The 25,963-nt window shown below is 51.5% G+C and overlaps 2 protein-coding genes across 7 annotated transcripts in view; one reads left to right on the top strand and one right to left on the bottom strand.

Annotated features, from left to right (window-relative positions):
• PLEKHG4 (pleckstrin homology and RhoGEF domain containing G4) overlaps positions 1–9,710 on the top strand; it is an 85,238-nt gene extending 75,528 nt beyond the window's left edge. Inside the window, exons 15-24 of one of the 5 annotated variants that reach the window (XM_015640235.3) lie at positions 1,035–1,284; positions 1,826–1,915; positions 2,249–2,473; positions 3,366–3,536; positions 4,003–4,219; positions 4,806–4,922; positions 5,009–5,275; positions 5,822–6,018; positions 6,556–6,631; positions 7,844–9,710. In XM_015640235.3, coding sequence (XP_015495721.1) covers positions 1,035–1,284; positions 1,826–1,915; positions 2,249–2,473; positions 3,366–3,536; positions 4,003–4,219; positions 4,806–4,922; positions 5,009–5,275; positions 5,822–6,018; positions 6,556–6,597 — 1,576 coding nt within the window. In that variant the 3' untranslated portion in view covers positions 6,598–6,631; positions 7,844–9,710. Of the gene's footprint in view, positions 1–1,034; positions 1,285–1,825; positions 1,916–2,248; positions 2,474–3,365; positions 3,537–4,002; positions 4,220–4,805; positions 4,923–5,008; positions 5,276–5,821 lie in introns of all 5 variants that reach the window. The other 4 variants (XR_001523781.2, XM_015640236.3, XM_015640232.2 and 1 more) reach the window with 4 other exon arrangements.
• Positions 9,711–20,567: 10,857 nt separating this feature from the next.
• TPPP3 (tubulin polymerization promoting protein family member 3) lies at positions 20,568–24,288 on the bottom strand. Of its 2 annotated transcripts, none has more exons than XM_033517275.1 (4): positions 24,206–24,288; positions 22,903–23,250; positions 21,709–21,862; positions 20,568–21,450 (listed from the first exon to the last, which is right to left on the bottom strand). In XM_033517275.1, exons 2-4 carry the CDS (start codon positions 23,088–23,090, stop codon positions 21,262–21,264), a joined length of 531 nt encoding a protein of 176 aa, XP_033373166.1. In that variant the 5' UTR covers positions 23,091–23,250; positions 24,206–24,288; the 3' UTR covers positions 20,568–21,261. The 2 variants fall into 2 exon arrangements, with proteins under 2 accessions (XP_033373166.1, XP_015495021.1); XM_015639535.3 differs by having other exon boundaries at positions 22,903–23,094; positions 24,206–24,273.
• Positions 24,289–25,963: the final 1,675 nt, after the last annotated feature.

The following is a 25,963-nucleotide window of genomic DNA, read 5'->3' as shown; positions in this document are numbered from 1 at the left end:
AAGCTCATGGCAGGGACTGTTTACCAGCAGATAGAAGGGTGCCCACTTTGCTTCTCAAGGGAGCAATGCAACCCTCCTGTGTCCATGGGTGCTGAGACAGGCCCACTGCTCTGTTCTGTGAGCAGCCAGAGGACTTGATTTGAGGGAAAGCTGAAAGGCACAGGAGGCTGGGGCACATTTGGAGTAGTTATGTTTGGTGCTACACTGCCTCACAGTGGAAACCTCGAGTACCTAAGAGGCATCCTTTTGAGATAAGTGAGATCAACCTGTCCTAAGAACTGCTGTTCATTGATGAAGTGTTAGGACACTTCAGTTTTACTCACTTTTACTAAGACAAGCCAAACAGCACCTAGGTCTAGAGCTATTGTTCTCACAGGGTTAACATTGCTCTCCACAGTCTCCAATCATCAGGCTGACTCCTCACAGAAATTACTGTGACTTCTGCTGTCACTGTTTCAGGAGAGCAGCCATCTGCAGAACAGCCCATTGTGTCCGGAGCAGGGGCTGGGTGGGCCCAGGGGTGCATGTCCTGATGAGTTTGGCTTAGGATCACAGCCAGCCTTGGGCACTCCCTTCCTGAATCCTTAGAATCACAGAATATTCTGAGCTGAAAGGGAGACCCAGAAGGATAATTGATCCAACTTCTGATTGCTTTGGACTACCCCAAGAATCACCTGTGCCTGAGAGTCATGTCCAAATGCTTCTTGAGCTCTGACAGGCTTGGTGCCATGACTTCTTCCCTGGGGAGCCTAACCACCCTCTCTCTGGGTGAAGGGCCTTTTCCTAATAGCCTCAGCCTAAACCTCTCCTGACACATCTTCATACTATTCCCTTGAGTCTTGTCAGTGCTCAGGGTCAGAGCTATCATGGACAGTTGTGTATCTGAGCTTGGACTGTGCTAAGGATCATCTCATTTCCGTGTTGGGTGTCAGAGAGAGTTGCTGTAGGGATAATCCAGTGCTTTGGAGGCGCTCTGGCTCCTGTAGCTGTCCTGCAGCCTGTGTCCCTTCAAGGCTGAGTATTTCCTGTTGCAGCAAACTGCGGCACATCATCGATGAGATGGTAACCACAGAGCGGGAATACGTGCGGTCACTTCGCTACATCATCGACAGCTACTTCCCTGAGATGGAGCGCCTCGACCTCCCCCAGGACCTGCGTGGGAAGCGCAGCGTCATTTTTGGAAACCTGGAGAAGCTCTATGATTTCCACAGCCAATACTTCCTTCGAGAGCTTGAGAGCTGCTGCAACCACCCACTGAGGGTCAGCCACTGCTTCCTGCGACACGTAAGGCATCATCACTTTGTCCCCGGGGTTGGGCTCTTCCAGACATGAGCTTGGTTTCTGTATCTCTTCTGTTGTGCTTTCCTACCAAGAAACACTGCCAGGGAAATTAAATGTCTGCTCCTTAAAGCCCATCTGTTTCTCCAGGGAGATCCCTTACCTGTTTTCTGTCAGTGGGAATGACTAGAGTGAGCAGAGGGCTACAGATCAACTCTGGGTGAAAAGGGCAGCTGGGCACAAGCACGGGGACACAGGTCTTAAGGTCAGCTGCCCTGTGCATTTTGCTGCTACCTGGTGTGAATGATACCAGGTGACTATTGGGGTATGTAAGGGGCTAGGGTAACAGAACAATGAATCAAAAAGTCACAGCTGCTCTGGGAGTAGAAAGACAAGAACATTCCCTAGCTCTTAATGAGCTTGAAAGAAAGTTATGTCAGAGGAGACACTCGTGCAGCTTGGGAGAGGCAGAGTAACCTACCAGGATCGAGGCTGTCACTGTGTCCTGGGTGCATGGGTCTCACACGAGGATGGATCTCTTCTGCAGAAAGACCAGTTTGGAATGTATGCACTGTATAGCAAGAACAAGCCGAAGTCAGACTCGCTGCTGGCCAGCCATGGGAATACCTTCTTCAAGGTAAGTTCCACTGCCCATGTCAGGATTGCTCAGTGTGTTTGGTCACTGATCTGTTCAAGCAAAGCCAATTTGCCTACCTAAGGCAGGCCCAGTGCTGCCTCTGCTTCCCTGACACAGCTCCCTGCACAGCTGTATGGAAGGGACAGGGCAGAGGTGCAGTGAGGGCTTGGGAAAGGAACCCAGCACACAATAGCATTGGTCCTGTGACCTTTCATTTCCCCAAGAGTACTCATTTTCCCAAGTACCCCATCAGTGAGGAGGTGTCAGTGCTTGCCTGGGGGCACAGGGTGCTTCTTGTGGAAGCTGCTGCCTTCACTCTGCTGCATTTGTTAGTTCAAGCAGGTGCAGATGGGGGATAAGATGGACCTGGCCTCCTACCTGCTGAAACCTATCCAGCGGATGAGCAAATACGCCCTGCTCCTGAAGGACCTGATCAAGGAGTGTAGTGAGGCACAGGAGCAGGAGCTGGGCTATCTCCGTGCTGCCGAGGAGATGGTGAAGTTTCAGCTCCGGCATGGAAATGATCTGCTGGCCATGGATGCCATCCGTGACTGTGACGTACGTTCCGGTGTCTTCCCCTGCCCGGGGGAACACAGCCACACTTATTCCCCTTCTCTAGACTTGGGGTCTTTGGATTGTATGGTGAGCCTCCCCTCAGGTTCCCCCAGTGATCAGATCTGTCTGCACAGAAGGACTGCTGAGGCATGGGACAAGGGAATAGTGGGCCCTGGAGGTCTCCTTTATTTCCTAGGCCTGGGTGCTGCTACCTTAGCTGGGTGAGCTCTTTGTCATAAACACAGTCCCAGGTGCTTACCAGTGATGGGAGGCAGCCTGGCAGTCCTTGCAGATGGCATCCTGCAGGCTGCTTTGGACCTTTCATCTCTTGAGCTGGTGAAAAGAGGGTCAGGCAGATTACAAGAAGGAATTCAAACTGATGCCAGTGCCAGGGGTAGGGAAAAATCAACTAGGTGGGACTTGGAGAAGCATGCAAAGTGCAGCACTGGAAAGGGAGAAACCCCAGGGCTCAGGGTAGAGTAGGATCAGTCTGGGTCAGGAAGACCTGAGGAGCTGGCCTTCTGACCCAGATGGGCTCCTGGCAGTGGATGGAACTCATTTCCTCCCCAAGAGAAAACTCTGGCTGCTGCCTGCAGTTGCCACCGCAGAGGTTTGTCACAGGTCTGCACAGGGTGACAGAAGAGGGTCATCTGTGGGCTGCACCTAGGAGAAAGGCCCAGCTTTCCTCTGAGCTTGGATCAAGTAGTTTCAGCCTGATGTGGTCCCCAGCAATGCCATGCAGCCTGACTTCTTTGAGAGCCCTCTTAAGATGTCAGGTAGCCACCACTTCTTCACCACCTGGGCTACACCCATATGGGCCCTGTTCTCCAAGTGCAGGACTAGGGCTGCCTGGATTATACAGGTGGAGTCTTACAAGGACATACTCTGTGTCCAGGTAAACCTGAAGGAGCAGGGGCAGCTGGTGCGGCAGGACGAGTTCACCATCTGGCTGGGCCGTAGGAAGTGCCAGCGACACGTCTTCCTCTTTGAGGACCTCATCCTCTTCAGCAAGCCCAAGAGGATCGAGGGTGGCTTTGATGTGTATATCTACAAGCGCTCCTTCAAGGTAAGGGCAGCACTGCACCTCCATCTTGAGTGGGAAGTGTCCATGGCTGCTTTCCCCATGCACACGCCTCTGAAATGGGAAGTAGGAACACCTTCAGCAGAAGACCTGCTCCCACCACTTCTAAGCCTCCTCCAAACCATGCAGTGAAGCCAGGAGGGAATACTTCACTCGTTAATGTCTAGGCCCTCTCTGTGCTGTGAGATGTGGGGCCAGCATTTTCTGAGGGTCGTGGAGTGTGGGGGAAAGGCACTGTGTACATGGCAGGGGTGAATGGTGTTAATTCTGGATGAAGCAGTGGGAACTGACTGAGCTGTCTGTGCTCAGCTGTGTCCAGGACATGCCTGCTGCTTCAGGCTCCTTCTTGTTAGGTTTGCCAAACTGGGGATAGCTCTAGCACAAGAGGAGTTTACTCCTTTTGCTCCTGGTGCAAGTCTGGTTTATGCTTTGCTTTTCCTCTTCCTCACAGACTGCAGACATTGGTCTGACAGAAAACTCTGGAGACAGTGGCCTGCGCTTTGAGATCTGGTTCCGAAGGCGGAAGTCCAGTGACACCTACATTCTCCAGGCCAGCTCAGCTGAGACTAAGCAGGCCTGGACCAGTGACATTGCCAAGATCCTGTGGCAGCAGGCAGCCCGCAATAAAGGTGTGATTCCTTCCTGGAATTCCTTCTGTGCCGCAAAAGGTGCGGGAGCCCTGTTCAGTTCATGCTGTCCTGAGTAGCTTTGGATCCTGTTATCAGGCAGCTCTGTGCAGCAAGCAGCTGTGTGCCAGCATGCAGCCTCAGGAGCATGTGCTGGGCTTGGCTGGGCATGTCCCTTCCCTGCCACTCATCCCCAGGGAACTTGACTGGTCCAAACTCTATATGACTGTTCCCCAGGAGAGAAACAGAAGATCTGTGCTCAGGGTTCCCTGTCCTGTGAGCATGAACTGTACCCCTGAATGACTTGCTGGTCTTCCTGTGATCTAGGCCACTACTGCAGCTCAATACTGAATCATCTGACCAAGTCCCTCCTGTCCCCCACAGGCTTCCCGCTTGGCAGGACTCTAGTATGTGGCATGGCACTGAGCTACTTGGCCAGAGTAGGGCATGATTGCTTGTTCCTGGAGACTCCACAGTGCTGGGGAGGGGAGCAAGGGGAGAAGAGAACTAATCTCAGCAGTTCAGAAAGAGCCCAGCCCGGGAGTGCTCTAACCTGTGGCTAAATAATGCCTGTGGGGAGTGGGTTGGGTCAGCCTCACAATGTGGCTGTGGGTCTCTTCCTCTCCAGAAATCCGCATGCAGGAGATGGTCTCCATGGGTGTGGGTAACAAGCCATTCCTGGATATCAAACCCAGTGATGCAGCTATTAATGACCGTGCTATTGATTACATCATGAAAGACAGAGGTAGGTGCTCGCTGTGCCTTCCTCCTTGATCCATGTGGGTGAAGCAGGACTGGTTCTCAGGGGGTTTTTTGTGTGTTTTCTGGCAGGTGCCAGGACCAGAGCCTCAATTGCAGTGTCTTTGTTTGACCATTCCAACCCCTTCAAGAGGACACAGACACAGCTCTCCACCGGCAGCACCCCCACTGCCTACACCCCTTCCTCCTCCTCCTCCCTGCTGGGGCCCCTCAACCTCCACATGTACCTGGACCAGGCTCTGCTGCCAGGAGTCCTGGCCCCCAGACGCCCCTTTGACATTGGCACTTGCATCGAGGAAGATGAGCTGGAGCATGAGACAAGCAGCCAGCCCTCAATGAGTACGTATGGCCCTGCTGCTCTGCAGCACCTGGGATGTGTGGGCTCATCCCTGCACCTTGTTCTGTGCTGTGTGGTCAGACCAGGCTTGCTCAGGTCATGGCAGTCCCTGCATGAGGGTCCTGCCCTTCCATGCCAGCTCTGTCTCGGGTTCCGTGAGGGGAATTAGCTCAAATACAGGGGTTATGAAGTACCTGCTCAGCTGAAGCCATACCCATGGCAGGCTTGGTGCTGCATACTTGGTGCTGCTGTGGTCTTTTCTTGGGTCCCTGCCCCTCTGGTATGAAGTGCTCTGTCCCTTGCCCTCACCAGCCTAGCCCCGTGACCCTTTGCCTTCCCAATGAAGTGTGAACTTCATTGGTCAGCCCATACCAATCACCAGTGTCATTGTAACTCTACTTCCATGTGTTGATTTGTTGTCTGTGGCCCTTAGGCCCAGACAGAAGTGTGGCTGATCTGTGGGCTTGTGTGGAAGTACCTTTTTAGATAGGTACGTTATCAAGCGTGTGTGATATGCAGCCCAGAGTGACTTTCCTCTCTTTCCCCAGCCACAGAGAGCTCAGAGTCATCGCACTGCATGTCAGCCACTGGCTCCAGCGGCTCCGACAGTGGCTGTGTCTCCAACGTCCCACAAGAAAGCTTCTGTGAAGACATGGGCTCGCCCCCCTACATGCCCATAGGCCCTCAACACAGCTCTGCCATGGAGAGCAGACCCAGGTTCACAAACAGCCAGTACATTTCTGCAGTAAGTGCAAGCAGCCAAAACACTGTCTTCACTTTGCCTGCTCCTGCAGCTGCCTCCCCAGTTCAAGCCACTGCCTCTCACAGGGGGACTGAAGATGCTGCTTTTGGGCTTGGGGTGACTGTGGGGAAGTGACATTTCCTCTTGCAGAGACTTGCCCCCTCTGGGGCAGGTGAGAGCCCCTCTGGTGCAGGAGCCACCCTTGTGGTGGCCAGGGTCCCTGAGGAATGAGCTGGAAAGGATCTGCAGTGCTGCACAAGAGGGAGAAGCTGCACAAACAGGAGCTATACTGCTGCCATGGGCTGGGGTACATATATAACCTCCTGGAATGGCTGGAGCTCTGCTGCAGATGCTGCCAAGCTCCTTTCCTGGGAGGTTTTGGCCTTTTTTGGGGAATGATGAGATGGAGGAGTGGGAACCTGTTGCTCTGAGATGTTGGTGTGTTCCTGAGAGTTCTCAGCTGCTTCCCTTCCCACTAGATCCTGTCCTGATGCTGTTGTCCTCTAACCCTGTACTAACACTGGCTTCTCTCTTCTGCAGAAAGCAGGCCAGGTCACCATAAGTCCCTCAAGAATAGTGTGAGCCCCTCGGCCCCGCCTCAGGAAGTGGAGTTGTTGTAAGTAGCCCCTGCAGGGGATTTTCCAGCAGTTCTGAGTGCTGGTCAGGTTTGTCAGTAGCTCTGAGTCAGGGGAACCTCACCCTCAGCTCCTCTGTGAGATTTCCCCATGCATTCCTGACTGGTGTCTGAGGCTCTGATTCATCTGGTTACAGAGGAGCAGCTCCCATGGGGCCACACTCTGAACAGCTGGTCTGGTGCTTTCTGCCTTGCAGAAGCAAGCAGAATCACGTTCAGGTAGTAGAGGCTTGACCACCTCCTAAGTGTTCAGATGAGCTGCTTTCCTCTGAATGCTGCCCACCTGTCTAACCACTAATCTGTTTCTTCTGGCTGTTTGCCAAAATTCTACTCTTAGTTCCTCTGAACTGCCTTGGGGAATCAAAGTATTCTCCTCAAGGTGGATTTATCCCCCAGTTTCCTTTGAACTTCCAAAGGAAATGCTACTTCACCAGGCAGAGGAACCTGCTAGGTTATGGATGTCCTGAGGGAGCTGCCAGATGTTGCTCCTGTACTTAGTGATTTTGGGAGGATGTCTTGTCTGCGAGGAAGTCACTGTTGATCCAAGGAGGGTGAACCCTGACAGGATTTACAGCTGAGCAGGGCTCCTGCTCGTGTCTGGCAGCCCTTGATTTGTCATGTCAGGACCCACTCAGACCAGCCTGTTCCTGGCTCAGCCTTTTCCTCTCTGTCCTTAGGGCTGAGCCTCCCTGTTCAGAGGGAGCAGAGGGGTACAAGCATGAGAGAGGCAGGATTAGGGCTTGAATGGTCAAGGCACAGGGTGATGAATGGCTCATAGGTTTGGCCCTGGGGGCTGTGACACCATGCAGGCCCATGACTCGTGACCTGCAGGTGCAGGAGTTCAGAACCAGCTGTACAGAACCAGCCAAGGTTCAGAGTAAAGATCCTGAGCCCCTTCTGGAGCATCACAGATGAAACTCTTGAAGTGGCCACAGAAGCAGTAGGGACAGCAGCACATGGCCTTTGGCTGAGTCCTGAGGCACAGAGGCAGATCTCCACGTGGGGGAAGAGCTGTGCTTCTCCTGCAAGGCTCTTCCATTAAAACATTCTTTCCCCACCAAAATTTACATCTGACAAACAGTGGATTTCAAGTGTTTTGTGAAGTCACTGCTGGCCAGGACAGAGGGACCTGTGGGATCATGCCACGTCACGGGAGTGCAGCTGGTCTAACCATTGCACGGTGCTGTGTTCCAGGTTTGATTGCCATTTCAAATTCACTGAAGATCCCAGGCCTCTGACCAGCAGAAGGAGACAGTCTTCATCCATGAAGATATTTTTTTGCCCATTATCAGGCTCTTTCAAACTGCCCAAAACCTGACCTCTGCCTGAGGCGAAGTCCCAGGAAGGCTTCTGTCAACTAAATGTAATAGCTTTGGTGTTGGATGGGACCTTGGGCATTTAAAACTTGTTAGCCCTATATTTATAAGTAATAAGTAACATAGCAGTTTGGAGAAAAAAAAAAAGTATTATTTTTAAAGCTATGAGTTGTACAGATTTTTATTACAAGTGACTCTGTTACTATTTGTTGTGTAAGCTGCACATTTTATAAAGTTTTTGGAAGGGCATGAAGAGAAATTGAGGTATTTAAAAAAGTAGTATAACTTTCTGTTTCAGGGTTATATTGACCTGAAGCTTAAGATTTAATGTCCTTCCTTATGTTCTAAATATGTCTATCGTAGCAATAATTTATTTCCTTGGCTTAACACTTTCTTTCTAATAAAAGCAATTTCATTGTTACAAATTGTTTCTTCAGATGGTTCTTCCAGTGCCTTGGTGCTGAGCTAATCTCTCATAACCATCTGTCAGCTCTGCCACTCTGCCTGTGCCACCTCTGCTCTAACCGACTGCCAGCTCCACCTGTCAATGCTCATTGCACTCACCAGAGAAGGGGGAGATGCCCAGGCAGAGACTCCCCTGATGCCAGCGGGGGGGCTGACACAGAGAGGGGCTTTGGAGCAGCCAGCAGAGGTGGCAGTAGGAGTGAGGAGGAGGGAGCTGACTGCTGGAGCTCAGGAGGCACCAACGTTCCTGCCTCTAATTTTATCCCCCTGTAGCTGCTGTCCCAGTGCAAATCTCTCTCACCCTGCTGGCTCAGGTTCCAGTGACTGAGTTCAGGCTCCATTGTGCTTTGTCCTGGCTGTGCCCCTGGTTTTGGAGTGACAGGGACTGGCTCCTTGCTTCACCTCTGACTCAGCCCCTCTTCTGGTACTTCAGTCCCACTGTTGGGACTTGTTTGAGAAGCTTTGGATGGTGCTGGCATTCGAGACCAACAGGTTTTGAGTGTAATGGGTTGATTATAATGCTGAACCCTAAGTGCATGTTTTTTGAAGTAACACAGCATAACTGGGGGATAAATGAGCCCTGTGTTCAAGGTGGCTTTTTCATGAGTAACATCTAAGGTCACTGCGTGGCTCTGACACCCTCCCTCTGTTCTTGGACAAAATGAAAATTAGCATTTTTGGAAAGAGTAGTTAATTGGCTGCCAAGCTCCTGGTTACTCCTGGTTTATGCAGGGCTGTAAATTTGGCTCCTGCAAGTGTGAGAGAAGTGCCACATTTGGCCTGAGGAAGAAGATGGAGTAGTAATTTATTTAACTGCAGTTTTCTCCCCTTGGCAGACTGGGGTGTTACACCCCACAGCCGCCCTGGAGACAGCGTTCCTTCAAGTTCGGAAATTCCTGTGCTGTATATAAAACACTTGTTTATTTTTAATAAGCTGGATGTTTTTAAGCTTTGTTCTTTTTTTCAGACAGCAAAGAAAATACAGTTTGACACCTTTATACAAAATTGTGTGGGGAAACAGTTATACAGGGAATATTTTACAAGTTACTATTTTGAGATAATTGCTGGATTAATGCTGGTTTTTGGGCTGTCAAGACAGCAGTAGCTCATGTCACAAGAGGGAGAGAACTTATTAATGCAACAAGAGGAACATGAAACTTCTGGAAATTCTCAGTTTCAAAGGTTTCTACATTGCTGGAAAAACCTTTACTATTGTTTACCTGACACTTTTTTCAGGGTTTGATTGATTTGTCTAATAAAGGTTATTTTCTTTATATGAATCTGACTTGCATTGTGTCATGATTTCAGCATGGGAACCTGGGCTGCAGAAGGTGAAAGGCAGTGCCAAGAGGAGCAGTTATCCCTGGAACATCTAAAATACCCCCTCAGAGTACTGGGGACAGGTTGAAGTAACATTTCTCTGACCAACCCTAACCCTGCAGGTTGTTGGTGTCAGGCTGATGTGTGCCTGTCATTTTAAACACTGAAACAATTTCCCCCCCATTCCATATCTGGCACCCAAACAATGAGGAAAAAAAATGTTTGGTTTTATTGGCATAAGTAAAAATCTTTCCATTGCCTTGACTTCCACAGAGTCTGAGCTGCTGTCAGGAATCCTAGATTAGATGATACAATTTTGAGAGGATGTAACCGAAATAAATGAGCTCCTAAACCAGAGGTATTTCCCTGAAATCTTTGTCAGAATTTGAATTTTCAATACCTTTTTCTACCTATTGCCTTTCTACAAGTTAAAATGACCTTCTCTGTACCTTTTCTTTTTTTCTCCCCCTTTAACTAACCTTGGGTCAATAAAATCGGATAGTGAAAAATCCCAGTCTGCTCCGTGACACTCATGACAAACCTCACATGGAAAATTCATCATGGCATTTTCCATAGGGTAGTTTTTCATCCATAGGTAAGTTTTCCATCTCCCTAAGGACAGTAGATGAGTTTCGTGGACTGTCAGGAAATCCACCCTTCCCAGGAACACCATTATCTCTGCTAGTAATGGGCATTGGGCTTGGCCCTACCCAGTTTGTGCTCCAACAATTCCCAGGCACAGCTTGGCCATTCAGGTGTTAGAATTATAAAATCCAGGAATGAATTGGAAGAAACCTTAAAGATCATCTCATTCAACCCCACAGCCTGGGCAGGGAACCTTCCACTAGATCAGGTTGCTCCAAGCCCTGTCCAGCCTGGCCTTGGACACTTGCAGGAATGCAGAAATTCTGACTTGGTGGGATGTGGAATATTCCCAGGACACTGGTGTTTTAAGCCATCTCAATTTCTGATGACTGAGAAATTTTACAGACCTAATGGATTGCTGTGCCTGTGAAGGGAGAGTTCCCTTTCCTCTGAGCTCCCTGAGTTCTCCTGACCACTGCAGTTTTGGAAAGCATTTTTCAGCCTTAGAGCAGGGACACCAGCAGAGGGGGCAGATGGAGTATTTTTCAGCTGGACTAACCTGGCTTTGCTGATCCAGCCCTAAAAAAACCCCACAAAAATATGAAGAGAGTTGCAATTTTTATTAAAGATACACAGACATTGCACAAATCTGTGATCACAGACGGGTTTGGGTTGTGAAGGGCTTTAAAAATCACCTTGTTCCAACCCCCTGCCATGGACAGGGACACCTTACAATAACTCAGGTTGCTCCAAACCTGGTCCAGCCTGGCCCTGAACACTTCCAGGGATGAGGAATGCAAGAATTCTAGAACACATCTAGTGGGATGTGTTCCTGGCCAAACCTCAGCAGGTTCATGGTAAATGTTGTTGTACACCCTTTGTTAATGCAGTAATAGACTACTGAGTTTTGCTGCTCTTCCTCTCCCAGCTTTTGGAGAGGGAACAGCTTTAAACACTGCCTAAAAAGAAAGAAAAAAATAAAAGAATTATGTTAAATGCAAAATGTTAATATTTGATGTTAGAAATATCAAGCAACATTTTTTGAGACAATTCCATTTGAAAAAAAAAAAAGAAAATTGGAAATTTGAAGAAACTCGGAGTTTAGATAAAACTTGGAGAAAATGCAGATATTACTGTTTGAAAATAGACATTACATCCAGCCAGGATGTGCAGACTCACCCTTCACAGGCACAAGACAAATTATACTGTAATTAAAATAAAAAATTACTTGTAGTTGTACAGCAAATTAAATCTTTGTTAGAAATACCCATTTAATATTTTCATTTATGCAGATACAGAGTAAGGGAAGAGGAAGAACTGTCATTTTCCTGTTGCACATGACAGTAAATTCAGTGCTGTCCCATTAGAATTCATTTTCAGGCCAACTGAACCTCCTCACAGAGCAGTAGAAAAGGCAATACAGCTTTTTCGAGATTAGAACATTTATATTCAGTAAGATAGGGCAGTATAAAATTGTCCTCAAACAACAGCTGCTTTCTTCAACTGTAGCTAATGAAAAACAAAACCATTAAATGAGCTCTTACAGAAAGGTCAGGCATGAAATCTGAAAGTTTCTGTGCTCACCAGCCAGGACAGATGAGTTGAATGTGACAATTATTTGTTTGGATACCTTTAACACAAACTCTGTGACGTCCTTCTGCAAACTATATTATCTAAAAATGAAAAAAGTATAGAAAAACAACATAGAAAGTCCCACTTTGTCTGCAAGAAAGGCTTCAGCTGCAAAGTTAATGCTCATACAATAAATTCATCAGGGATGAGAAAAGGTAACTTTGAGATCTGTGTGTAAAAATGAGGGTCCCTAAACACAAAACTGTGTTGGTCAATGAATAATTTATGATTATCAGACTTACCCTGTGCAGGAGATTCTTTCCATAACAGATTCAGGAAACAGAGTGACTTGACTTTCAGGAATTGAGAAATATCAGTCAGTCACTGACACTAAAATGAATTAACTCTTCTTCTGCAGATCCCACAATGCTCTCTGGTTCCTCCACAAAGAAAACACTGAGGGCCAAGAACAAACCTGTAAATTTGAGAATAACCTGATGTCTGGAATGTTTTTAGGCTATTTCTCATACAAATGGCCACAGAAAAGGGAGTCAAAAGCATGTCTGGAAAAGGATGGGGGGTGAAAACCCTCTGTAAATGGGTGCAAGAATTAAAATCAGTATCTTCCAGAGACAGTTTGTAGCTCCAGGCTGCACTGATAATCAAAGATGATGTGGGGAGCAAGACTTTTTCATAGATAATCTCATCAGCTTCTTATTGCTGATACTGTTCAAGGAAGAAAGATGAAGAAATTTGAGAAAAAAAACTGGATAGTAAAATCTTGGTATATCTGAGGCTCAATCCAATTGTAGGGGACAGCAGATGAAAGAGAGCACCACCAAAACACCCTCATAGCAGCATTGCTCCAAGGAAAGTACTCCCAGACATTCCTGAGGGAATTCAGGCAGCTCAGGCTGCTGTTTGATGGGCACCAGCACCCAGCCAGCAGCTCCCATGCCATCCCATGCCATCCCATCCCATCCAGCCTGGAGGAAGGGGCAGGGCTGCAATTTATTTAAAAGCCAATTAACACAATGCTAACGTGACAGATCTCTTTAATTAGATGCTGTTTGTGTCAGTTTTCTTAGAACAGGAAACAGGTGAGAAGAAAGACCCAAAGAATAAAAAAAGCCAAGAAAACCTGGAATATGACAGCTAATAAATTAACTAATCAATTTGATCATGTGGGGTTTTTTGTTAAAAAATCCTAAAGATGACTTTAGATAAAGATAAAGTTAGATAACTTTAGATAAAGTTCTCATCAATAATTTATTAATGTTTTATTATAGTACATTAATATTTTATTATGGAAACATTTAAACTATTTTTCAAAACAGTATTATTAAGATTCCTCTGGAGATAAGGTCATCATCAAAAAAAGTGCATCAATATGAACACAGGCTAACTCCATATGTTAATATCTATATTTTATATTTGTTAATAATTTATACTTTAAATATTAATATCTAAATAAATCTGTGCAATAACAACTGCAATTCTGGGGCTGTGTCACACCTCAGGGATGGGTTTACACGTCTTGAACATTCTCTAAGGTTTACCCATTATCATCTCTGTGTGTTACTACTGGAAGTCTCAGCTGACATAAAGATAATTTATTTAATTTCTTTATTAATAAGCTTTCCAAAGAGTGGTTCACAGGCTGGTTTTTGTGTCAGGTTTATGGTTTTGGAGTCACTGGAGTCTCTGACATTCTCTGCTGGTCAACTTGAATGCAAAAAACATTAATAGAGAAGAGCAGTTGGATGCTTTTAGGTGGCAGATCTGATTGGGATTATGGAAGAAGGGCAACCAGATGGTGCTTTAGGATAGGAGGGAAGTGTTTTCAGAAAAAAAATAAAAACCTAAAATAAGGATATTTTTATTATCCCACTGATAAATAATCAGTGCACAGACAATGGCAGGTCACTGTTGTCCTCTCCAGCCTGTGCAGTGTGAACCCCCTGACAGCTCCAAGCTTTGGTGGTGGACAGGTGCCACGTTTGGACAGTGCCTGTGGTGTTTTTGTGTTTCCATTCCATTCCATTCCATTCCATTCCATTCCATTCCATTCCATTTTGTGTTTCCAGCTCGGTGTCCGGCACCCGCGGTGTCCCGGCCACCCAGCGGAGCTGCTCAGCTGCCAGCGGCCTCTCCCAGTTCCCGGGAAAACAATTCCCAGGCTCCTTGTTCTGCTCAAAGCTCCGGCTCAGTGGAGCAAGAAATCCTTGCTGGATTTATGAGGGCAGAAGGATGGACCTCAATGGACAGGAGCCTCGCTGGATTTTGTAATTGACCTTGAAATCTTCTGGGTAATAATCCCAAGAAAAGGATGTTGCAAGTCTTCCCAAGACAGGCTAAACCTGTAGCAATAATGTGAGCAGGAGGATGCTGAACTTTTCCCTCCTCTGCTCCATAATCTTCCATAATCCCAATCAGATCTGCCACCTAAAAGCATCCAACAGCTCTTCTCTATTAATATTTTTTGCTGAATGCAAAAAGTTGACCAGCAGAGAATGTCAGAGACTCCAGTGACTCCAAAACCATAAACCTGACACAAAAACCAGCCTGTGCTCCATACTCTCCTGTTCCTGACATGCATAAGGCAGGGATAACACTGCTGCAGGGAAGTGTTTAAATCCAAAGCAAAAATCTGTTTCTAATTAGGTCTTTAAAAAAAAATAAATCCATAGAAACTTTTCTGTTTAGAATTGTTCCTTGACATCACCTGAGCTTCCTGCCAAAACTCCAGATTATCTCAGTGTGTTTCAGATTTTACTGCTTGTTTAGGTTATTTTTTTCACACACCTATGCAGGAATGCTTGGAAAATATCTTTTTTTTTTTTCTTTAGAAGTGTGTTTGAAACAAATACTTCAAAGCACATAAGGGTTTGTTTAAATTCACACCATGTTACACTCACAGACATTCATTGCTTCCAAAGGCTCAGCAGCACCACTGGAAAGGCTCTGAGGGACTTACCAGACATGGGGAAAACTGTACAAAAGTGATTCATTCCTTGTAACATTTGTGACCCTTCATGATTCTGGGGATTTGGGGCTTGTTTTCTTATGTCTTGTCTCATCCCAAAGGGATTATCTGATTCAGTAGCTGGATGAAAGGCTTTAGGGGAACCATGTAGCAGCTTCCACCCTACAAGAGATGGATCAGGCTGCTGCTTCCAGCCACTGCATCTCCAGGAATCAAACACCCACAGAGTAAAGAAAAATGGAAGGATCCTTCAGAGCCTCCTGGGTATTGAGTAAAATGGGGCTGATGAGGTTTATAAGGCTCATGAGAAGTGATAGAGAGTAACCACACATGGTGCCAGGGCCAGCTGAGCCCCATTGGCGTTTTCCAGGAGCTTGGAGTCACGGTACAGCAGGAATGGAGTTACTCTAAGGAAGCCAGAGCATCATAGGATGGATACCTGGGCTGCTGAAGGACCAAAACAAGCTTTTCTGCAAACAGAATGTGCAGCCTCTCACAGACAGCTCTGGAGATTTTGTGCTGTGTGTAACCTCCAGCTGCTGGAAGCCACGGTCCCCTTTGTCCCTCAGAACAGCTCAGCCTGTTAGAAAGGTGCCCAGAGCAGCAGCACCTGTAAGCTCACCCACCTTCCTCCCTGTGCTCCCTTCTGATGAGCTGCTTTGGAAAAATGTCCGAGTTGCCAGGTGTTATTTCCAAAACTGGAAGTGAAACAATTGACTAAACTCCAGGAGCCCAGGGCTGTTGTGCAGGACAGGCAGAGGTGTGGGCTGGTCACAGGCTGGGGACAGCTCACCTGTCATGGCAGGACGTGGTTCCTGTGGCCCAGAAGAATTCCTCCAGTCACGTCTGCTTCTTGTAATGCCCCCCACTGCTGGCAAATGGATGGATTTGGGACACAACAGAGTTATTCTGGTGACCATTAACACATTTTATACCCTTAATGAGGCTGGAACTGGTCACAGACTTCTAAGCCAAATCATGAAAATGCCAGTTCGGAGAGCAGCATATCAGGATATTCTGTGTCTGATGAAACCTTTTTTTTTTAGGAAATTATCTTAGGTCAAAAGGAGAGAGGGGAGACTTGCCTTTTGCAATCACAGAGCTCCACTGATGTGCTTCCAGCTATCTTAGCACATGCTATTGATCTCTTGGAACAGTTTCTATCAGTTAATAACGATTGTCAACAAGCTCTGCATGAAATCTTAAAATTAATCTTGGCTGTAGCTGCAGATCTTGAAATACAGAGCTCTGGGCTACAATCTTAGAGCTCCAAGTACAAATGTTTTAAAATGTGATTGTGAATAACTGGAAATCAGCCTGGAGAAGAGAGGAGGAGACCTTAGAGCACCTTCCAGTCCCTAAAGGGGCTCCAAGAGAGCTGGAAGGAGACTTTGGACAAGGCATGGAGTGATGACAGAACAAGGGGGAATGGCTTCAAACTGCCAGAGAGCAGGGTTAGACTGGATATTAGGAAGAAATTCTTCCTTGTGAGGGTGGTGAGGCTCTGGCACAGGTTGCCCAGAGAAGCTGTGGCTGCCCCATCCCTGGAAGTGTTCAAGGCCAGGCTGGACAGGGCTTGGAGCAACCTGGGATAGTGGAAGGTGTCCCTGTCCATGGCAGGGTGTTGGACCTAAAGGAACTTTAAGATCCCTTCTAGTCCCAAACATTGTATGCTTCCATGATGAAATCAGTGTATCAGTTTTGGAAAAATATCCTTGCAGTAGATGCCCTCTCCCAAATGCCTGCTCATCATTCAATCTTTTTTCTCCAACAATCTTGCCCAGGTCTTTACTATCCACAAACCGTCCTGCTGCAGCAGCTGACTAAAGGGAGCAGCCAGACTGCTCCCAAAACACCCCTTCCAGCTGAGAAATGCACCAGTCGTGAGAAATGCACCATCATCCCCACTAGGAAGATGTGCATCACACATCTATGAAGCTGTGCACACAGCTCTGGGTAGCTCTGGAGTTCAGAGCATACAATTGTGCTCTGTACATGGGGCACAACAGACATTTAATATGAACCATGTTCAGTTTTACCTTGCATGGTATGTTGTATTTAAATCTGGTGAATCCAATCTTTGCCTTTTGTTTTCTTTCTCTGCATCTTCCTGCTTCCATCCCCGCCCGTGTTCTTACAACTCTGCCGCAGTTATTACATTAACAAAGTGTGGGGATGAGTCCTGGATAATAACATTTCATCTGGAACCTTGCCATGCTGGGAAGATGGTAATTTAGTTAATTGAATTCCATCTAAAAGGGAACTGAATCAATGTTCCAGCACAGTACTGGAGCACGTGGCTGGCAGTAAGGATTGGAACACAAGTGGTCAAACCAATCTCAGGGCACTGACAGGAGGAGTTTGAATTTGAGTCCTGGGTTTAGGTGATAGAAGCTGCACTCTGAATCTTGTCTGAACACGATTTACAACCTTGTCTGTGTATTTTGGAACATTGTCCATCAGGCTAGCAGTGAAATGGAAAAGTACTGAGGGAGCAGGGCAGGTACAGCTCGACAGGAAAGGTGTTTTGCCTGGCCCAGGACCAAGGAGCTGCTCTGTACCAGCACAGTGCCCTCCCAGGAGCGACATTCCCTGGGGACCAGATGTTTGGACAACATATGAGCTCTTCTTGGTGATCCTGGACAGAAAGGGTAAAACCTCCCTGGGCATATTGGTATCCACTATCTTCCTTTTCCAGGAACAAATTTATATCCTTGAGGACTAGAGTGATCCATTCTCATCAGTATTTCTGGTCAAACTGCTCATCCTAGAGAAAAATGACCTCTCAGAGGAGCCAGTTCTCTCATCCCCAGCACACAACTTGCTGTCAAAGCATGAAGCACATTAGCCATGACCCCAGATGATTTTAGAAACTGTCTAGGGAAGAGACCTTGGGGACAGAAAACACATTTTACAGCTAAACTAATTGCAAACACCCAGCTGATCCTTCTGGGCTGCACATCTCAGTGGCAAGGTGGGACATCACCTTGTAAGAGAGTCTGGGTTTGTCTGGAACCCAGAGGAGGTGGCAGTTTCTGGTGGCAGGGCACCACAGGGGGCAAGGTCTGGTGTGTCTCTCCACTGTGGGAGCGTGGCCAGAGAGCGGCCAAGGGGAAGTGGGAAGGAGAAAATATCTTCATGTCTGGAGCTTGGATCAATGCACACAACACAAACATTGGCTGAGACACCTTCCTCCTGCTGGCTTCTCTGCTGCCAGGATTTACAGACTGGCTGCAAAGTGTCTGTCTTGAGCTGGTGTGGAGCCAGGCTCAGAGCAGATGCTTGGCCAGAGGAAGGTCATTAGCATGAGGAAATGGCTGCAGGCCCTTTGGTTTGGGCAGAGTCACTTTTCATCCCACAGAGCAGATCTGCAACTAATGCCTCAAGGTCTCCGCTGTCTCAGCAGCCTGTGGCACCACTTCAAGCTTCACTGGGGAATGAGATGGAGCTGCTGATCCTGTGGAAGTTTTTGGTCTTCCCAAGTGCTGAGCACTCCAACTCAGCCTCTCCTTGTCAGACCTGTGCTCCACTGCCAACCACTGCAGGAACCTCTGCTTTCCTGCCCACACTGCTCAGGAAGACTGGTGCTTAAAGCCCATGTTCCTTGCACTTACCTGTGTGTCCACCTGGATTTGACCACTTTGAGGAGCAGTGTGATGTGTCTGTAATGCAGGTCACAGCCACAGTACCACAGAGGCTGTTCCTAAAGGGCATTCAGTCCCTCCTGCAAGGGTCAGTGGGGGAGCCTTGGACATGCACAGACTGAGCCAACAACTCTCAGCACACCACTACACTGGTACTTAGTAAGATTCCTCTTTTTGATGAAGACCCTGATCAATATGTTGCTCTTCCCAGAAAGCTGTTCCCATCACCTCAGAGGACATGATTTTTTTTCAGGCTGATCTGGGGCAATTTGCAGCCAACAGATCCAGTTGGTCTTTACTGGCACAAATTCTCCTGGGGCTGCTTTGGCAGGACTGAGATGCCTTTTCCATGCTGGGAACAGCGTGCTCTGGAGCTGCCTCCTTGAGAACCAAGAAGGCTGGAGGGGAGAAATTCTGTGTAATTTGTGAGGAAAGCAGTGGAGGAGTTGAAGAGGGGCTGGAGTGGGCAAGGAGCATCTTTGTGCAAGGGATGGCAGCACATGGGAGTTGTGAGAGCTGTGAGTTGTTACCTGATCTCTGCAGTGGCTTCACAGGCTGTGAAGAAGCTGCTTCTGTTCAGGATTCAGAGCAGGGAGAGGCTGGGCTGATGGAGAGGCTGGGCTGATGGAGCGGGCTGTCCTGGGAGATCCTGCAGTCCCTGCCTTGGATGAGCCATCACCTGAGCAGCAGTGGCCTCACCTCAGCAGCAGGGTGCTCAGAGAAGGTGTAGATGCCCCATTCCTTGGAAACATTCACAGCCAGGTTGGACAGGGCTTGGAACAACCTGCTATCCCTTCCCATGGCACGAGCATTGGAATGAGGTGGTCTTTAAGGTACTTTCCAACCCAAATAATTCCAAGATTCTATGATTTCCCAGTCTTGATTTCCCTGTGTCAAAAACACATCAACACCTGCAGCTCCCCTTCAGAGCTGTCTCCACATGGGAGCTCCCATGCTCCACAACCAGGTCCTGACAGGACCATACAGGCAGGAGATGAGTCCTGTGGGGCCTGACCTGCTCATCTCTTCCCAAAATGATCTTCCTTTGCCAAGCCTCCAAGGACAGGGCTGAGTCACCTCCACAGACCTCAAGGCACTCAGGGCAGCCTGGCCCTGGGAATTCTGCAGCTCATTTGTGCAGCTGGGCAGTGGAGTCAGCAAGGGGTTAAAGTCTCTCTTTCCCCCACTCCCCCTCCCCCTTCTCAAGCAACAATTTTTTGGAGGAACATTGCATGCTTAGAAAGACCATTTAGGGATAGACAGCCACAAACTCCCTCCAACCTGCTCAAAACAGAAAGGAGAGCTAATATCCCCCAGCCCTCAGCCCAGCCTACCACTGGTAGACACTGTCCACCCCCACCTAGGATGGGGCTGAATCCTGCCCAGAAAAAGACAACCTCTTCCTTCTCCTGTGTTTTCCAAAGCAGGTGTCTGGGATGCAGAGGTGCAGTGCTGTGCCTTGGCAGTGAGTGAGCCTGTCCCAGCCACGTGTGTGCCCCTGGCACATCCCTCACGGCCTGAGCAGTGCCACTGCCACAGCTGAGCCACCTGGAAATAACTCTTGTGGGTTATTTAGGGAGCCTGGCTCTGAATGGATGGCCCTGAGGTGGATATGGAGCTGCAAATCCTGGCACTGCCACCCCAGCAGCACTGCAGCAGGCTCAGCCCATGCCCGGGATCGGGGTCACGGCGCCTACACCCAGTTTCATGCACTCTCCGGAGTGACCATCCCATCCCGGAGCTGCCGGCCCATCCTGGAGCCCAGCCTGTTCCCAGGGATCGTTACCAGGAGCTCGTGTGTTTGGTTGCAAACAGAGCGGGAGCGGGAGCCAGGCGCTCGTGTTTGTGTGCCTGCGGTTGCTCAGGCAACTCGGGGCCAGCCAGGAGCTGCCAAAATCCTCGGTGGCCAGGGCCAAGCCCCCGGCACAGCTGCCCCGGGGCGGCGTGGCCGGCCGAGCCCCCTCTGTCCGGCCGGGCGAGGGGCCAGAGGGGCTCGGGCTGCTCGGTCCATGAACACAACCAGACCGGGCGTCAGTGCGGACGGGGTTTATTGCAGAGCCGGGTTACAGCGTGGGTCTGCAGCATCCTTTGGTTTGGGCTTCACGAAGGCAGCGGGAGGCCACGGGGATTCAGGTCGGAGACCTTTGCCGATGGCCAGGCAACACCGAACTCTCCCGGGGCTGGGCCAGGAGCGCCCCGGCACCGGCAGCCCCGCGGGGTCCGAGCCTCCCGCGGCGCTGGCCAAGCGGCAAAGCCGGGCAGCCTCGAGGGGAGGGCGAGGTGCGGAAAGGAGGAGGCGGCTGCGGTGTGACTGGTGCGGGGTTAAGGCAGGTCCCCGGAGAGCGGAGGACAGGCTGCGGTCCCCGGCGGGACAAGGGAGGGTGCCCCGAAAGCCGGGGCTGAGGTAGGGAAGGTCTGGTGCCGGCGGGGCAGGGGAGCCCTGAGGAGCAGCGCTGTTAGTGCGGTGTGGGGCTGGGGGTGACAGCACGGGGGGACACAGGAGGGGCGGGGGGATCACAGCACAGGGTGGGACGGACGCAGCGCTGGGGCAGAGCCCGGCGACTTCCCCAATGCCCCCAGCGCTGGGCGGCCGACATCCCGCCAGCCTGGGGCTGGCCCCAGCGCAGCCTCCGGGGCCCCACTGACGGGCACGGCCCGGGGCTGAGCACCGACCCCACGGCCGGCGCGCAGGGACCGGGGCGGTGGCGCCACGGGCACCCGTCCCTACTTTTTGACTTTGGCGTCGTAGGTGCCCGCGTTCTTGTAGGCACTGACGTAGCCGCTGGTGTCCACGATGTTCTCCCGCCCGCTCTTGCCCTTGCCCTTGCCGCTCTCGTCGAAGCGCTCCTTGTGGGAGCCCGTGTACTTGGAGGTGTCCGTCAGCCTCTCCACGGCTCCCACTGTCTTGGCTTTCTGCGGTGGGGAGATGGGACACGGGGGTCAGGAAGATGCTCCATCCCCTTCCCACACAAGTTCCGTCCCTTGCCCCACACGAGCTCCTGATCCCCACCGAAGACCCCGCTGTGCCCCCCTTACCCTGTGCAACCCTCGGGTCCCCCCACTCACCAGGGCCCTGGGTCTCCTAGAAAGCCCCTGCGCTGCGGGCAGAGCTGCACCCTCCCCTGCTGACGAGCACTGCTGCTCCCGGCAGCCACGGGGCTCCTCACTCACCGTGACGCCCACGTTAATGGGCTCCTTCCCTGCCACCAGCTGGCAGATGGCTTCATACGCCTCCTCTTTGCTCTTGTCCTTAAACCTCTTGGGGGCCAGCTCTTCCAGCGCCTTCTTGAACTCCTCATAGTTGATGACACGGGCTGTCTTCCCTCTGCCAGAACAAAACTCAGGCTGCCACCAGAACGTCTTTGGGTCACGCCTCCAAATGGGATGAGCTGCATCAGAGTGACCCTTTGTCCTACACCACCCTTGGGTCCCTCACCTACTTCTGAAATTCAGCTACAGCTGAGTGGGTTGGGGCTGGGCACAGCTGGTGCTGAGCTCCAGGAGCTCTTCAGCCACATGCTGTTCAAAGTCCCTGTTACCAAAAACCAAGGTGCATGGAAGTGCTCTAGGACTTGTTGCTGGTGTCAGGAGGAGAGTGCATCCATTCCCACTGCTCCCAGGTTGCTCAGCATCCTCTCTCCTCTGGCAGGCATCAATCCTCCAGTCAAATTTGGAAAGACAGGCACAGAGCATCTCTCCCCTGAGCTCCTGGTCCTCATCTCTGGGGCAGCACAGCAACCTGCTCTCCAGCATCTCAAAAACCCCCCCAATGCTCATCTCTGCCTGGCCCAACCCAGGAACATGGGAATGCCTGGACAGAGCACATGGAGGAAGTAGGTTCTCCACCTGTCCTGCACCCTGGTGTGGAGCATGAAGTGTATTGTGTCCCCAGGGACCCTAAAAGCAGTTCCAGGTGCCTTTTAGCCCTTCAAGCTGCCCCTGTGATCTCCATGGACCAGAGTCCTCCCCAAGCTCAGGCATTGCCTGGCCAGGCCCAGGGAAGGGCCACATCACATGGGGCAACCCTGAGCACCCTCCTCTGCTCCCTGTGGCACGTCCTTGAGAGATGGGAACCTGGCAGAGCCAACCAGACCCACCGCAATTCTTGGAGTGGGAGCAGGGGCACAATCTCTGCACCAAATCTGAGCCTCCCACCCCCAAATTTGGGCTGATTTATTATTAGGTCTTGCAGAAGCAGACACATGTCCCACCTGAAGGTGGGACACTGCAGGTCAGCGCCCACAGCTCAGTGACAAGGGGGATGGACAGGCTGGGCACACAGCAGGGGCAGCACAGCTCCGTGGGGACCCCCACACCCAGACACCAACACCCTGCCCGTACTGCAAAGGCATCCAAGTCACTTACTTCACCTTGGAGAAGACAATGTCCACATCAGTGCTGGTGACGCTTTTGCCGTCGGTGACTTTGCAGTCTTTGCACAGCTTAGCCCAGTTCTTCCCATTCATCTCCTGCCCCGTTGCTTTGGTGTCACCGTAGATGGCGAATTTACGGAAGCTCTCCTCCAGAGATGCCATCTCAGCGTTCCCGGCCATGGGGCTGCAGGACAGGGCAGATGGGCCCGTCAGGCTCCTGCTGGCTGCTCGGCAGAGCTCGGCTGGCTGCTCGCAGGCCCTCGAGGGCAGCAGGAGGAGGAAGAGGAGGAAGGCTGGTGAGGGTGGAGGCTCTGCAGCAGGATCGGGGTGTTGGCAGCACCTGCGGGCGTGGGGTGAGGGCTGACAGCAGCCTCGGATGAGCCTCGAGGCTGAAAGCCAAGAACGTGTCTTGGGGAATGGAGGCTCCTGGTCGAGAGCTGTCAGCAGCGAGGCTGTCGGCTCCGGGGCTGGCGGGGAGTGAGTGCATCAGCCTGTCCCCTCGGGAGTACTCTCCGGGAGTGACGCAATGCGTCCGCCTTCCTCCCGCTCGCAGATCAGGAGAACCGGCACGGCCGCCGGCCTTCTGCCCCACCTCTCCCCTGCCTGCATCCCCCTGTGTGGAGCTGGCAGCCCCCCAGCCCTGTGACCTGCCCCAGGGCTGGGCCAACCGTGATGCCCTGCAGGGTACCAAGCTGCCAACAAGTCCCTGCACCTTGTGGTGGCACTGTTGCTGCTGCCCCATCCCCCCTGCCCGCTGCCACAGCCTCGCCAGCCTCGTCCTGGCGGCTCAGCATCCCCCACCACGCACCGAGCACCCACAGCATCTCGGCAGGGACTGGGCGGGGCCGTACTCGGGGGAGCTCCAGTACCCAAGGGGGTCCCCGGCAGCCCGAGGTGCAGATCGGGTACCTTGCCCGGTGGGTGCCCGGGCGAGAGAGGCCGGGATGAGCCCCCCGGAGCCTCGGCGAGGGCCGGGGTGTGGTCCCCAAGCCCGTCGCTAGGGAGGATGGGCGTTGCCTGGCGACCGTCGCTAAGGAGGTGCGGAGGGGCGGGGATGCCGCCGCTGCCTCCCGGTCTCGCGTTCCCGGTTCTCGTCGGCCCGGGTCCGCACTGCCCCGCAGAGCCAGCCGGGGCTCTTCCCGTCCGGCTGGGGGGTCACTGCCTGCAGCTGCGAATTGCCGGAGCAGCCACGACCCCCGCCCTCCCTCCGGTTTCCTCCCTCCCCGGGCAGCGGCCCCGGGACGGGCGCCGGAGGGGCCGCGGGTGCGGGGGGTCCCGGCCGCTCGGTCACTCACCTCCAGGCCACTCAGTCACCTCCCGGGCACTGTCTCACCTCCCGGCGCCGCTCTCTGAGGCGGGCGGGGGCGGCCGCAGCCGCCTGTTTAAGGCGCCTCCATGGCGACGGGAGGGGCCGCGCCGCCCCTGCCCGCCTCCCCCGGGCCGCGGAGCGGCGGGAGCGCCCTCGGGGCGGGGAGACGGAGCCCGGGCAGAGGACCCGGACCACCTCTGGGACCCTCCACCAACCCATGAAGCCTCTCTGCTTCCCCATGAGACCGTACCGGCACCTGACCAGGTCTGTCCTGCACCCCACAAGGTCTCTCCATCACCCTACAAAGCCTCAGCGTTGTCCCACAACGTCCCTTTAGCATCTCCCGAGGCCTCAGCATAAAGTCACAAGGTCTCTCCACCACCCCCTCAGCACAGGCACTCCCCAACAGCCCTGCTGTGCTTTACCCTTTCACCCGCCCCACATAGTCACCATGCCCCCCATAGAGGAACTGTCCCCTTGGTGGGTGACAGGTGCCCAGACTGAGGAGACAATGCCAACCGTTCTGGTGTGTCAGGGGCTGTGGTGAGCACCTGTGGCCCAGTGAGACACGTTTGGAGCTGCCACATGCCAGCACTGCCCACCCTGGCAGCCCGGAGCATGACCGCACACAGGGCTCCCGGTGGGTGCTGCGAGCTGAGGCAGTACCCAAATATTGTGGTTGTCATGGAGCCCCAGCACAACCCACATCTCTTACTCACTGCCCCACCTCAGCTGTTTGCCCACAGCCTGCTTTGATCCCTGTGCTCGGCTGGCATCGCTCTGGTGGGAGCAGGGCATCGTGGATGATCAGCTGCAGCACCAGCAGGAGCTGTGCACAGCCAGCACACACAGTGTGTGATTTGCTGCTGCCTTGGGGGTCCTGCAGACAAATCAGCAGCTTTGGGAACTGGAAAGGGGCTGAAACAACAGTCTTTGGTACCCTGTGGTCTGTCTGCCCTGGTGCCTGTGCAGAGGAGCTAAGGACAGACACAGAGCTGTCCCAGGACATCAGTTCTGCTTGTGCACCTGGAGCATTTTGCTGTGGAGCACAGCCCCAGTGACAACCTTCCCCTCTTGGCTGAGGGGTACCTGTTCTCTCTTGGCACATTGTTGCCAGTTCTTGACTGGACAAAGCCATGAACAACCCATTCACACTAATTCTGTCTTGGATTAGGGTCTGGACACCTCCAGAGGTAACCACCAGTCAGCTCTGGGAGTTTGGGATCACTAACTTAACCTGTCACTTCAGAGGTGAGTGCCAGGGCTGGTGCCAGAGGCCTCAGGTGTGTCACAGCACCTGGCCACTTTGGGTGGGCTCAGCTGGTCAGACACATGAAGGATCCCACTTTATTATTCCCCCCAACCAAGCCTGTGGTCCCTCCATCGGAGGCTCCACAAGAGCTGCTCTTTCACAGCCCAGCCAGAAGCAGGGTGGCAAGGACATCCTGGAGGGGACAGTCCAGAGTGGGAAGAGCAAGTGTGGAGGCTCATTTGATGCCAGAGTCCAGGCAGATCTCTCCAAGAGGTGTTTTTCCTCTCTCTGGTTTGTCCTGGTAGAGCTCAGACGTGGCCAGAGAGTCTGGGAGCTACACGGAGGAGGTGGCACCAGGAGGACTCTCCTGATGACACTTTCTTCCTGCTCCTCATGCAATATGGAAGCAGGTTTCAAACTGCAGAGGGTCAGAGGTGACAGTTCCTGGCCGTGAAGTGGGAATTTCAACCAGTCTCTCTGCAGACCAGTAAT

This window comes from Parus major, chromosome 11, assembly GCF_001522545.3.
Source record: "Parus major isolate Abel chromosome 11, Parus_major1.1, whole genome shotgun sequence".
Taxonomy (NCBI): domain Eukaryota; kingdom Metazoa; phylum Chordata; class Aves; order Passeriformes; family Paridae; genus Parus; species Parus major.
The sequence above is the reverse complement of the archived record's forward strand: the minus strand, read 5'-3'. Positions and strand labels throughout refer to the sequence as shown.

Bases quoted from the DNA above. Each gene is read 5' to 3' on its own strand.
- TPPP3 (XM_033517275.1), bottom strand. From the start codon at position 23,090: ATGGCCGGGAACGCTGAGATGGCATCTCTGGAGGAGAGCTTCCGTAAA. The intron at 21,863-22,902 runs GTAAGTGACTTG...TTGTTCTGGCAG, and splicing joins ATTGTCTTCTCCAAGGTGAA to AGGGAAGACAGCCCGTGTCA. The intron at 21,451-21,708 runs GTGAGTGAGGAG...TCCCCACCGCAG, and splicing joins CCATTAACGTGGGCGTCACG to AAAGCCAAGACAGTGGGAGC.